The sequence below is a fragment of the Euprymna scolopes genome, chromosome 7, assembly GCF_053919585.1.
Source record: "Euprymna scolopes isolate OS-2025 chromosome 7, ASM5391958v1, whole genome shotgun sequence".
Taxonomy (NCBI): Eukaryota; Metazoa; Mollusca; class Cephalopoda; order Sepiida; family Sepiolidae; genus Euprymna; species Euprymna scolopes.
The window spans coordinates 157984336-157999374 of record NC_136488.1 but is presented as its reverse complement, the minus strand read 5'-3'; the positions used below and the strand labels follow the sequence as shown (position 1 = coordinate 157999374).

The following is a 15039-nucleotide window of genomic DNA, read 5'->3' as shown; positions in this document are numbered from 1 at the left end:
AAAATTATTTCTTGTCGCGTTTTATAATTTTTAACGCTTCTATACTTTTTATTTAAAAAATCGTATGCAAATTATCATAATACGATATCTCTTTTAATTGTTTTTTGCATTTAACCATTATCAAGTAAAAATGAATTTTTGAAAATTCGATTTATTTTGCAGCTAAAATATTATAGTGAAGATGTAAGAAACATTAAAAAACAAAAACAATTATATAAAAAAATTGATAATATCTGAGGCCCAAGAAAAACAAGTACATAAACATTTCTATTTGATAAACCAATATAAAACACAATGATAAAAAAATACTTGAAGTATTCTTTAATTTTATTGGCTTCGATTTCAGTCATATGCTATTTTTGTTTGAGGTCGATTGTTTATTCTCGAAAAATTCAACAAGACGAAATGAAGATGTTCGTTATCGGAAATGAGATAAAAGCGACAAAACTAGAAATCACGACACATCCAGCAGGGACACCCAGACATAGCAACAAAATCTACACCCACGCAACAAAATCTACACCCAAGCATAAGACAACAAAATCTACACCCAAATATAAGACAAACGCAACAATATCTACACCCAGAAATAATATAAATACAACAGTATCTTCACCCAGAAATAATATAATTACAACAGTATCTTCACCCAAACACAATACATATTCTCCGGATGTTTTGGGTGCTATAAACGATACGCTTAAGATTGCAAAAAGTATCAATAAAAAGCCGGTGCTCATCACAATAATCAATAACGCATTTGTACCTTTTGTCTACAGTTGGTTGTGCAATACGATCTATATGGACATCCACGAACAAGTGTTATTTATTGCTACAGATAACACATCGGAAATAAAATTAAAAAAAGATTGGCCACAAGTTAAGGTCGTATCTTTACCCATAGGTAATAGGCTTAGCGGCTCGCAATCCTATGGTAGAGCTGGCTATCTAAGACTGATGATTATGCGTACGGAAATCATAAACTCACTTTTAGCTAATGATATAGAACTCCTTCTCTTTGAAGTTGATTGTCTCTGGATATCCAACGCCATTGATGGATGCAAAAACTACACAAACACACACGATATAATTGCTGTCCACAGAGGTGTGAAGGGACATGATCCCGCCGGAGGATTTATATACATGAAACCGACCACCGCAACAAAAATTTTATGGGGAAATCTAACGTTAAAAATGCAAGCTCTGGAGCGGAGAATAGCAAAAATGTCGAATGGAAAGAGGTTCTCAACAAAAATAAATGATCAAACATATTTCGTTGAACTAATGAAACGTCATTTCGCTGGCATCAAATATAAAATTCTTCCCTGGCAGACTTACTCGGATGGAATATGGTATTTAATGAAGAAGGAGAAAAGAGACTTATTAAAACCTATCATCATCAACAATAATTGGATCATTGGTAACGGGAATAAAATGAAACGTGCTAAGAAATGGGGACATTGGTTTGTTGATGATAAATTAAACTGTAAAATGAAAGACGTTAACAGAATTGTTACTAAAGGTTTGTAAGATTAAGAATACATTTGATTGCAATGGTTGACTCTTACAATATTTCTGGGGCATATTTTTGTTATTTATATTATTTCCATGCTTAAGGCTTATTACGGTTATTATGGTCATAAAGTTCCGAGCGATGTTCTCTCCAGTCTTCGCATATTTGATGACCTTCTTCCTGTGTTAACAGAATTGTTACTAAACGTTTCTAACATTAAAACTAAAAAAAAGAATGTGATTGCAATGATTAAATCTGACAATATTTCTGGGAGGTACTTTTGTCGTTTATATTATTTTTACGTTTCATGGTTATTATGTTCACAATGTTTTGGCCGATGTACTCTCCGGACTTCCGGTGATTAACGACCTTCTTTATGTGTATTGTTCTTTAAACAAACAATCAACATGCATCATTATTTTATTTATTTTAATTTTCCATTAAAGACAGCCATTCTGCTTTGGGAGTTGTGCAACAATATGTTTGTTCACATTACATTTAAATTTTTAAATGTTTGTACAGTCATGTAAAAGTGGGAAGAAAGAGGGAATTCCAAAGTATAGTTGTTCGAGGAAAGAAGCCGTCAGACCTTTACAGAGGAAAAGAAACTGGGAACCTTTGAAGTTTTATCATTTCCATTCCATGACTGAAGCCTTCGGATATAGTTAACCGGTTATTTCATAATTAAGATCGAAAATCCCAAAGAATTCGGAAGAATACAAAGGCCTAAAAATCATTTCAATTGTATTTTTGTTTGCTTTTAGCTTTTTTTTTTTATCTGTTTTATTTTATATGTTTTCATTCATATTTCTCCTATTTTTTAAGAAATTGGAAAATTATTCATAAAACGTTTTTATTCGTTTTTTTTTTACATGGAAGTCACCACTTATCAAGGCTCGGAAGCCACTCGGGGATAAGGGTTATTGCGTGTACAGTAATCAATGGTATAGTATCGAAGTAATCGATATCTTTTTTTATCATTCTAAATCGTAAGAAATACACATTTATGCAATAAATAATGCCAAATTATATAATTAATAGACTGTCTTTTTTCACAACATATATGCAAATATCAGGCAGTTTCCTCGGATGTCTTGATGGCTTAGCAGGCTGAGAGCAGGTTCGATGCGTTTCCACGAATAATGGCGTTGGAAAGACGCTCGTAAAATCTATCCTGTTCACGATTATCTCTGGTGTGATACATCGTTAACAAACCAAACGTACTAAAATGTTGCACGTGGGGGGGGGTATTGCTCCCCCCCCGTCACCATGGCGATTAGTTGAAACACAAATCTTTCGATTTCCTAAAAATCTGGCAAAATCATTTTACGTTGCCCGTGTATTATATGAAACTAGCTGTATCTACTTGACATTGGCCCATATATATTTTTTTGCTAACAATCTGTTTTTTTTTCTTTTTTCAAAATGTGTTTTGTCTTCAACAAAGATAACTAACCCTGTATTGACTAATATAGTTTATCCTTTTCATAATGTGGTGTCTACATATACGTCCTCGCGCGAAAGAGCAGGACACAAAATGTTTTAAATAATAATAATAATAATAGAATAAGAATAGCTAAGACTTTCGCTGGCGAGGACTACTATTGACCATAACCAGTTATACAGTCCTTATTGAACAGTTCGCATAAATAATCAAATTATACCAAATTTCTACTACAAATGATTATTACGCTACTGTCCCAATGACTACAGTACACACATTTACCCTTATCCTCGAGTAGCCTCTGGGCCCTGATATGTGATGACCTCTTTGTAAACAAAAAAAAAAATATCTCCGTCTCTCATAATATCCTTCAATACTTGGAATTATACTTAAATCTTTGAGGTAAACAACAAAGGAATTTCTCTGGGGCATCACTAGAACATTATCGGACGTCTGCAAACTCATGGTCCAAAGACAATTTCTTACTCCTCAAGCGTGGTAATTTATACTAGTATCATTGTTTTGGGTTTGGGTTTTGGGTTTCAAATGCATTTTAATTATTTTTATTTGGATTATTGGAACTAATATTTATTTTCACAACGTTTCGGCCGATTTAACATCTGCATCTTTTCGATTCTGTGAATCTTCATCTCGAACTCTGGAATCTATATGAAATTTCAAACTGCATACCTTATTGAATTCACGGAGGTAGATTGTTCTTGTTTAGTCAGAGAAGTTAATTAAGTATTGTATTATTAGCAGGACCTGTGGAAAGTCCACGGTTGTATCATGCATCTGTTATATATGAAAATAAATTATCTTACTACTCCAACACTGCTTGTTCTTTTTATAGTTATTTTGCACAGAAAAAAATCAAAATTAAAGCCAAATTTCGTGAATTTAGCCTTATTTGAAAGAGTTTGACCTTCAAAAAATTGTATTTTCAAAATTTAGCTTCAATTTCGGTTTCTTTCTGAAAATGTAACGTAGGAATAATATTCTACTTGTTGCGTCCTTATTTAGTCCGTACGTTACGCTGCCATTAATCAAATATATTCAAAAAATTGTTACTATACAACCTTGTTACTATGCCATTTTAATCATTTTGTAAAATAAATAAAAAACAAAACAAAACTAAAGCCAAATTTTGTAAAAAATAAAAAAAATACAACTCTTGAATGCTAAACTGCTTCAATAAAGGCTAAACTGCTTCAATAAAGCCTAAACTGCTTCAATAAAGGCTAAACTGCTTCAATAAAGGCTTAACTGCTTCAATAAAGGCTAAACTGCTTCAATAAAGGCTAAACTGCTTCAATAAAGGCTAAACCTTCAATGAAGCTAAACTGCTTCAAAAAAGGCTTAACTGCTTAAGTTAAATGCCCAAATAAATCATTTCTCGAACAAAAATCTGCTGAAATAACCAACACCAAAACTTTCAAACAATTCACGCATAGAGTAAATTATTTCTGCTGTACAGTTGTTGCTACCATCGTCGTTAAGTTGGTGTTTACTTTTGTTGCTGAGCATTCTGTGTGAATTAGATGATTTTATTGGCATTCGTTTCCCCAGTATCTTTCTAGTTGGAAATCATTCTAGAAAGACATCCAGTACTTACGCGAGGGACTACATAAACGTTACCAACATCTTTAAGTAAAAGTGTTCCTGTGAAACGAACTGTGATATGTGATAATTTAGTAACTCTTGTATAGTTTTACTAACGTTTAAACATCCTCGTCATTTCTAAGCATTATTTTACAATGCAGTAGAAACTTTGGAACGGACGAGCTAGACAATACCCAGTCGTTTAGTGCAGGGGTCTCCAAAGTTTTCGAACAGCAGGCCATATTGCTGACTTTTTGAAGCTGTACGGGTCAAAGCAAAAACCACCTGAACATGTTTTAAACTGTTTTGCCGATTAACTATGCTCTTTAGTGAAATCTGATCCCCTAAACATCATTTATTTAATCGTTTTCTGAACAAAAAGAAAAACCACCACACTATTTTTTACGCATGTGCATTTTTTTTTTTTACATTTTTGCCCGTATATTTTTACGTTTACATAAGAGCTCCGCGGGCCGGATTAGATACTTTGACGGGCCGGATTTGGCCCGCGGTCCGTAGTTTAGATACCTCTGGTTACGTGTATTGCAACTCCTGTTTGCAAGCAGAAAACATGTGATGAAACGTGAAAACAAGAAACAAAAAGAAGAAAAATCTGCATGAAAAAATAATACAGACGATCTTTGTTTCATGGGAATGAATATTGAATATGTCTTTTTATTTTGTGTTTTATGGCACAGGAAATCGTCTGCAAACAAACTGTCAAATAAAGGTGACTGAATATTTGGTTTATATTTTACGAATGCACACCCTCCCTCAGAAAAATCTCCTTCATATAATAAATTCTTTGAGCAATAAGTTTACATTTTCTTTCCAAATTTATATGAATAAAACATGTATGTATGTCTGTGTGTCTGTGTGAAAATATTTAACCAATAAACTCTGGTCACATAACACTGAAATTAATAGGAAATAGTAATCATACACCAAGGATGGTTTATAACAAGTAAAATCTTTGTTGGGATGGATAAACCAGGTGTATAGAAATATATCAGCAAGTTTAAATTAACTCTGTCAGAATAATTACGAAATCTGCATGAATGAAAATATATTTAAATTATTTTACGACCGGGTGATGCCGAGCGCCTTTTCCTCGTATTTATATAAAGTTACGCCAATTACGATAAAATTAAAAAGAAAGAAAAAAGTATGAATTTGTATTGAAGAAAAGAAAGAACAAAAATATCAATTTTGACCACATCCTATCTGCTCATCCTTCGGCTAACATTCACGTCTGTGGAGACTTCAATATTCACAATGTGGAATGGTTAACCATTCAAACACGACAGATGATGACGGTAGGTTCTGTCATGATTTATTCATTGCTTATGACCTAACTCTCGAATCCAGCCGTGTGCCCGACACAGATAGTCAGTATGCAAGTCTCCTAGACCTTTTTCTCACGACTTGCCCTGAGCTATGTTCATCTTTCGTTCTGTTTACAATGGGATCTTGCGACCACTCGGTTGTCTCCGTTAAGATAAAAACAAAATGTAATAAGTCCTCCGACATACCTCTCCATCATGTATTATATCGATACTCTATGGCAGACTGTGATAGCTTCCGTACATTTATATCAGATCTACCTCTACATTCCATGTTTAAAAAGAATGTGTCCTCCATAGTATCAGACCTGACGGAATAGTTAATTGTAGGTCTCCCAAAAGAAATTCCAGCAAAAACCTAATAGCTAGCCACGGTTCTTCCAGAATGTGCTCTGCCATTGCGGAGATAAATCACTTTTTCCATTGCTTCCAACGTAATAGATGTACAGAGACAAAAGCAGCAACCACTGTAAAAGAGTAATAATGAACGTGAAAGAGTTGTACGCGCACTCCGTCAAGTCCAAAGTAGCTGAGCAGCAGCTTGGTTCCCACCAATTTTGGCAAATAACAAACAGGGTCCTAAATAGAAGTGTATGCTCTATCTCAACCATCATCAATGGGCCTGAGATAATCTTGTCAGCATCAGACAAAGCCAAATTCTTTTCTAAAACTTTGCAGCTTATTGTATCCTATGCAATCAGGACTGCCAACCCCGTATTTCCCCTGGTGTCTGAAAACACGTCACACGACATACAAATATCTGTGCATGATGTTGCCAATTTAATCAAAAACCTCGATTCCAGTAAAGCAACTGGCTCTGACGGCATTATTTATTATATTGCTGAAAAAGCTTCAACTAGATCTAGCTCCCATACTTACAAAGTTGTTTAAGCGTTGTCTTAAAGAGAATTGCTTCCCAACACCCTGGAAAACCTCATCAGTATGCCCTGTATTTAAAAATTCAGGTGATCGGTCATCTTCCTCTCAATATAGACCAAAAGGTTTCCTGTGCATCATAAGTAAGTTGCTGAAATCTGTGTTAAGTAGAGAAGTAGTCAACCACCTCAGCAAAAATAAAATAACCTCCTCAGTGATATGCAATATAGTTTCCACTCTGCTACTTCTACAGCAAATGTGCTAACGGTTATATCTCATAGGATTAGCAAATCTCCCGACGGAAGCCTTCTTTCTAGGGCAATTGCACTTGACATATCAAATACCTTTGATAGGTTATGGCATAAAGGTCTACTCCACAAAATTTCCAGCTAAGGTATAGCTGGAAATGTCTTTTCAATTATTAAATCATTTCTCTCTGATAGGCTCATTAGTGTAGTTGTTGATGGGCAGATATCAGAAGCTCACAATATTAATGCTGGAGTCCCTCAGGGGTCCATCCTGGGCCCAACTCGCTTCCTAATCTACATCAATGATCTCCCAAATCACATCTTAAGATCATTTGCAGATATTTATGCTGACGACACTACCATCTATGACAATATTTCAAAGGCCGTAAATGACAAAGTTCTCTCTGATTCTCTCTCCTCTGATCTTGATCACGTGGTGCAATGAGGAAAGAGGTGGTTGGTTACTTTTAATGCATCTAAAACCAAGCTTCTATCTTTCCATCATCAACGCTCTGATACCCGTCTGGCATCAATCGGAATGAACGGCTCTCATCTTGGGAGGCTTCATGTTTTGACAAGCTTCTAGGTATGAACTTTTTCTTTTGATCTGAGATGGAACACGTACATCAAATCCGTTGCCAAGGCGGCTGGAAAAATGGTGGGATCGTTCTACTGCTCCAGTAGATATCTTACTGCTGATGCAATTCTCTACTTGTATTAGAGCCAAGTACGTCCAAGGATGAAGGACTGTTGCCACATCTGGACAGGAACTGCTAGAAGCAGCTTATCCTACCTTTACAGCGATCAAAATAGACTTTGTAACCTAGTGGAGATGCCCTTTTCTCTTTCCTGTAACTTCTTTCCCACAGAAGAGATGTTGCGAGCCTGCCTTTGCTTTATCGTTATTTTCACGGTAAGTCTTCATCTGATCTCCAATCTATGATCCTCTTGTATTGACTTTCACGAAAAACACTCGTTTAATTGAAACCACTATCAATAATTTCACCCACTCTTTATCTGTGCCTAAACCTAAACGTAGATTCCATGAACAAAGCTTCTTTCTTAGAACTGCATGTCCGTGAAACTCTGTTTCTATTTTCCTGCTTTCCAACGGACTACAATATGGTTGTCTTCAAGTCCAACATAAACAAATTCTTGATGAGCCATTTCCCTTAAATAATCCAATTTACCAAATTTCCACTACTAATGATTACTACGACGTGTTCCCTTTGGCCACTGTACATTCATTAGCCCTTATCCTCAAGTGGCCCCTGGGCCTTGATATGTAGCGACTTCTTTTGTAAATAAAAAGAAAAGAAAGAACAAAAGATTGAAAGAAAAATCTCATTGTCGAAATAAAGTAGGAGAATTTTTTTCTGCACTAATGTTTGACGACGGTTTCCTATTCGCTTATGTATTTTTTTTTTTACATGGAGTTCACCACTTATCAAGGCCCAATGGCCACTCAGGGATAAGGGTTATTGTGTGTACAGTAGTCAAAGGGATAGTGTAGCAATAGTATTGGAGAATTGGTGAGGTGTCATTACTTAGGGGGGGGCGGTTCACCAGGAATTTGTTTGTGTTGGACTTGAAGACATCCAGGTTGAAGTCGGGAGGGAAACAGGCAAGCGGAACAGAGTTCCACAGGCGTGCAGTTCTAAGAAAGAAGCTTTGTTCATGGCATCTATGTTTTGATTTAGGTACAGATAGGGAGTGGGGAAAATTATTGACGGTGGTTTCAGCTAGTCGGGTGTTTTTTTTAGAAAGATTGGCGAGGGGGGAGCAGAGAATAGAGCTCAGACGAGCACCTGCTATGGAAATAACGATAGAACAATGACAGGCTCGCTACGTCTCTTCTGTGAGAAAGAGGTTGCAGGGTAGAGAAATGTATTACTCTTTAACAGAGCGGATGATTGCATAAACCCAAGTTTCATTTTTGGGGAGACCGGTTAGTTTAGAAATAGTATAAGGAAAAAATCTCCCTTTCTTAGTCGACAATATATTGTAGTTTACATTGCACTGTAGAGAACTTACTGTTGATTTTATCAAATTATTTTTATATGTAATGCTTGAATTGAAGTTTAAAATGTAAAAGTCAAGTATCATGATTCATTTGTACCTTAAATAAATTCATTACGAACGCGTCCGTCATATTAAACAATCTACTGTTAATTTTATATGTCGAGCCTTCTAGTAATAAAACTCCTCAAATGAACCTGTGATATAAAGCTGGTTAAGACGTTAACTTTGCTCAAACTTTTTTTTTTTTACATAGAGGTCACCACTTATCAAGGCCCGGAAGCCACTTGGGATAAGGGTTAAACTTCTTTCATAGGATTATTTCGATTATCAATTGTCGATACTTATAGGAAATATTACGATACAAAATCTATCTAAGAGAACTGCCAAGCACATAAAGTATTTTCGTGGGAAATTTCATAAAAAATGGCCAACCTGTTTTCGAGTCAATAGGGACCGAACTCACACACACATGCACACAGACAGAGTTCCTTCTGTATAATAGTATATAGGTACTAATTTTTGTATTGATTTTTTTCCAGCCCTGCAAGGCACTACACGGGCGAGGCGGCGAGGATCCGAGACACACATTTCACAACATTGGCATTTTAGGATTCATTCGCACTTTACCGAAATCTGTGTTTCACAACACTGCTAGCAAGTATTCGAAATATACACCCCATACCACGGAATACAAGGAACACACACACACACACACACACACACACACACACACACACACACACACACACACACACACACACACTCTCTCTCTCTCTCTCTCTCTCTTCCCCCCCTCACAAAGTTCCTTTTATATAATAGTATATAGATACCAATTTATATATTGATTTTTACCAGCCTCGCAAGGCCACTACACTGGTAACGAAGATTTGAGCCTAACATTTCACAAAACTTGCATTTAGGGTTTACTCAAACATTATCCAAATTAGTGTCACGCAATACTGAGAGCAAATATTCAAAATATGTACCTCACAGCACGGAATACAAGGTACTCAGACTTATTCTGTTCAACATTTTTCTCAGACTTATATCGCACAACACCGACGACAAGGAATCGGATTTATTCAAACACATAAATAAAACGTAACTAAATTGCACGCAAGCATTGGTAACACAGAAAACTCGTATTAATGTCTACAACTGAATTGTTGAATTTTTGGAAGAAAATCATTAAATGGTACGCTTTAATTATTTGTTGACAGAGTAAAATTTTAAATCGTATTGAATTTAACAAATAGTATGAATTTTGCAATAAGAAAAACTCCGACGTCGTAAAATGCAACGAAGAAATTGTCAGTTTCTAAGTAAAAAAAAAACGAAATAGTGAGAAAAAACGAAATAGTTAAAAAACGAAATATTAAAAAAACAAAACAGTTAAAAAAAAACGAAATATTAAACCAAAAAACGAAATAGTTAAAAAAAATGCAATCGTTAAAAAACGGAATGGCTTAAAAACGAAATAGTTTTAAACTAAAGAAATAGTTAAAAATAAAATAAATTTTCAAAAAAAAAAAAACGAAAAAAACGAAATAGATAAGACAAAATAGTTTAAAAATAGTTAATAAAACGAAATAGTTAAAAACGCAATAGTTAAAAAAGCAAAATAGTTTTAAACAAACGAAGTAGTTACAAAACGAAATAGTTGAAACAAAAAACAGAATAGTATTAAAAAAAAAACGAAATAGTCAATCAAGATAAATCAACAAAATATCTGTTGATTTTTAATTCGTAAATTAGAAACTGCGTAAATAAGTTTTGTGCGTAAATAAGTTTTGTATATATATATATATATATATATATATATATATATATATATATATATATAAGGCGATATGTCTGTCTATCTGTCTGTCTCCAATCCTAAATACGGGATTTATGTGGTAAGCTGCCTGTTCATATTAAATTTGTTTATGTTATGTCGTGTCCCCATTAATTTTATTCATATATATATATATATATATATATATATATATATATATATATATATATATATATATATATATATATAAATGTAATCATTGGTTCGTTCTTATCAATAAAACCATATTTCTACATTACCAAGTTAATTGAAAATTTCAGACAGTCTTTCCTTGGTGTCGAGGAATGTTTTTATGTTATTAAAATAATTAAAAATTGCAAATTATAAAAATATTAAATAAAATAAAAATATTTTTGCTACGTTGTTTCTGCGGGACTATTCAGTTTTTACTTCCGGTAGTTATTTCAATTCATTCACCACAATTTGACGACTCTAATCGATAAGTTAAAAAAAACCCTCTATTTTTTAAATTTAAATTTATTCCCAATTTTATTTTTATTTAAAGCAAATTGCTCGCCAAAAGGTGCGTTTTGGGATGAAACATAAAAGTAAAAGAACCTTAATAAAACCATCTTGCCGTAAAAACTAAATTGGCAGCACGCGTTTTTTTTAAACAGTTGTTTAGGTGAAAGTACAGTTTTTTTTCGAAGAAAATGCACGGTACATATGCATTTTGGTAACGTGCTGAAATATCTTTTTTTTAATTGTTTTTTTTTCAGCCATTTTGACCATCGAGAGGGGAGGATGTTTTGTAACTATTCTGTGTTTTCAACTAACAATTTATTATTAAAAGAAAAACAATTTATTATTTACAATTTATTATTACAAAAAAAGATATTGTGAAAGTTGAATTTAACTTGAAAAGAAGAAAAAAACAACGCGATTAAAGTCCGATTAAGATTCGATTGCTTTGTTTTTGCTTTTTTACCGTAAGAAAACTTTTTTAACAAAATTTTACCGTAAGAAAACCTTTTTAACAAAATTATTTTTCTTTTTTAACAGAAGTTTTTATATGCGAAAATATGAATGTTTTTTCTTTATTAAAGAAACCACGTTGCTTAACAAATTAAAAAAAGAATGCAAGATGAAGTATTACAATGATTAAATATGTTTTATTTTATAATTTTACATTAAAAACATTGAACAATAAAACTAAAATTTTGGGTACTTATATATTTTTTGTTACTGTGCTGAAATAAGAAGGTTATTATTTTGAAAGCCATTCTTAACATGGGGAGGATGTCTTGTAACTATTCTGTGCTTACACCTTACGGACGTATACTATGGCAGATGCTACTGTGCTATTTTTTATATATATTTTTTTCAGTTTAAATTCAAGTTTCACGATATATTTTTTTAATTGTAAGGTGGAAGCACAAAAAAGTTATAAAACACATTCAGCTCCTCATTAAGAATGGTTTTCAAAATATTAACGTTATCATTTCAGCACGGCACCAAAAATACATAAGTACCCAAAATTTCACTTTTATTGGGCAATTGTTTTTCATTTTAAATAAAATAAAATATTTAATCATTTTAAAACTTCATCTTGCATTATATGTTTTTAATTTGTTAAACAACATGGTTAATTTAAATTAAATTTTAATCACATGATCACATTTTCAATAATTATGTGATTATATTTTATCCATTTAAAGGTTGTAAAACATGTAAACAAATTTTTGCTCGATATTGGTGTTGACCTTTAAGAGTCCCTTTTAGTGATTACCTGGTTCGAGGATATTTGTACAACTAAACGGCAAATCTGCCTTCTGTGCTTTTAACCAACAATTTATTAAAACACAAAAGGTAAATTTTCACATTAGGTCCACCTCCACAATTTTTAACATGGGTATGTTGGGGGTGTTTATTTCGAAAGCCGTTCTTAACATGGGGAGAATGGTGGTATTTATTCCAAAAGCCGTTTTTAATATGGGGAGATTAAGAGTGTTTGTTCCGAAAACTGTTCTTAATATGGGTAAGTTGGGGGTGTTTATTCATGGCCGCCAGTAAATTATAGTGCATAGTACAGGTTTTTATATTTCGAAAACTATTTGCCTCTGCAAATTTTAAATAAGATTTTCTTATTCAGCATAGTCAAAAACCTTTAAAAGTAGACATTTGAAAGAAAATTGTGGAGGTGGACCTAATGTAAAAAAAAATACCCCCGCCCCCCAAAAAGATATCGTGAAATTTAAATTTAACTTGGAAAAACTATATTAAAATAGTGCGATACCAAAAATAAACAATAGAAAGAAAAAATACCCCCTTCGGGTTTGTACTTGCACAAAGATTTGAAAAAGTTGTCAACAAAAAAACAAATATATAACAAGTAAATGTTTTCAACCTAACTGGATAATTTTTCTACCTAACTGGATAATTTTTAGTGTTTTATTGGGTTTCTATTATTGTATACATAGATTCAAAAAAGTTGTCAAAAAACAAATGTATAACCAATATTATCAAATGTAAGATAAGTTACTTTTCTACCAACCTAGATAATTTTTTTGTGTTTTTATTTAATGTAAAATGTTTATTCGGCTCGAAAAACTATATTTGAAAATTACAAATGGCACAGACTGTGTTAAACACGTTAAGTTTGGGGAAATGAGTTAAAACTAAAAAAACTGTACAAATTACTGTTAAATAACCACCGAATATATGGCAGCCTATGTCACAGTAGCATATAATTAGTGAGTTCCTTACAGTATTTTATATTGTTTTTTAGTTTTAACTCGTTTTCTCAAACTTAACGGATTTAACACAGTCTGCCGCCATTTGCATTTTTCAAATATACTGATAAACACTGCATGTTTTCAAACCGATTAAACATTTTACATTAAATAAAAACACTAAAATCTTATCCAGTTAGGTAAAAAAGTTACTTATCTTGCCTTTGATAACATTTATTTGTTATATATTTATTTTTCGACAACTTTTTCGTATTTGTGTTTAGTAATACAACCCCTTTTTTTATTCAATGTAACGTTTAGTCGGCTCGAAAAACAGTGTTCATCGGTATATTTGAAAAATACAAATGGTGGCAGACACTGTCGATTACGTTAAGTTTGGGATAGTGAGTTAAAACTAAAAAATTATACAAAATACTGTTAGAAACCCACCGAATATGTCAACCTATGTCACGGTAACATATATTCGATGGGTTTTTGAAGTTTTTAACTTATTTTCCCAAACTTAGCATATTCAACAGTCCACGACCATTTGTCTTTCTCAAATACATCGATAAACACTGTGTTTTTCGAGCTGATTAAACATTTTACATTAAATTATAACATTAAAATATCATCCAATTAGGTAGAAACGTAACTTACCTTCCATTTGCTTTCATTTATTTGTTTTTGGACAACTTTTTCGAATCTGTGTATTGTAACGCCCCCCTCACCCAAATACTAATTATAAACTCGCATTTTTTAATAAAAAAAACAAAAAAAAACAAAAAACAAACAAACAAAAAACTCGATTTAGCGTTTCAACATTTTATCAACGTTCGGCTTAATCCACTGATTGTTGGTCGAGTCCAAGCCATGATTGACGGAAACTCCAATCCCATTCTGCAAGAGTACCATTTTTTTTTTTTTTTTTACATTTTCGCCTTTTTTTCTTCACATTTTGGAGTGGATTGCTGTACTAAGAATATAAGAAACATACATTTTCTCTTTTTATTAGACTTTTCCATTACACCAAATAGAGCCACAGCAACGCATGGCAGGGTACAGCTAGTATATATATATATATATATATATATATATATATATATATATATACATATACATATATATATATATATTACTTTCAAAATCACGAGTCTATAATAATACATACGAAAATTGGACAAATTAAAGTATCATATTTAAGCGTATTTTATGCCCGTGCGAAGCCCTCTCCCCGTTAGTCATTACATAAAAAGTTTAGAATGTCAGAACTACCAAGGTAAGCGACGTGAAAGATATTTCACACGCGTATGTGATACATACGGGGGTCATTCTAAAAGTAAGGCCTACTGTTTTTTTTTCTTTTTTTGAACTTGAGAATGATAACATTAAACCAGCGACCTTTCATGCTCCAGAATTTATTTTCATTATGGCCTGTTCACTTTTATCTTGTTACCACCTGCATATATTATTATTATTATT

The 15039-nt window shown here is 33.0% G+C and overlaps 1 protein-coding gene across 1 annotated transcript; it reads left to right on the top strand.

Moving 5' to 3' along the window:
* Window positions 1-963: 963 nt before the first annotated feature.
* On the top strand, window positions 964-1530 carry LOC145280371 (uncharacterized). The gene has a single exon (XM_080132142.1). The coding sequence runs from the start codon at window positions 964-966 to the stop codon at window positions 1528-1530; it is 567 nt and encodes a 188-aa protein (XP_079988268.1).
* The last annotated feature ends 13509 nt before the right edge of the window (window positions 1531-15039 follow it).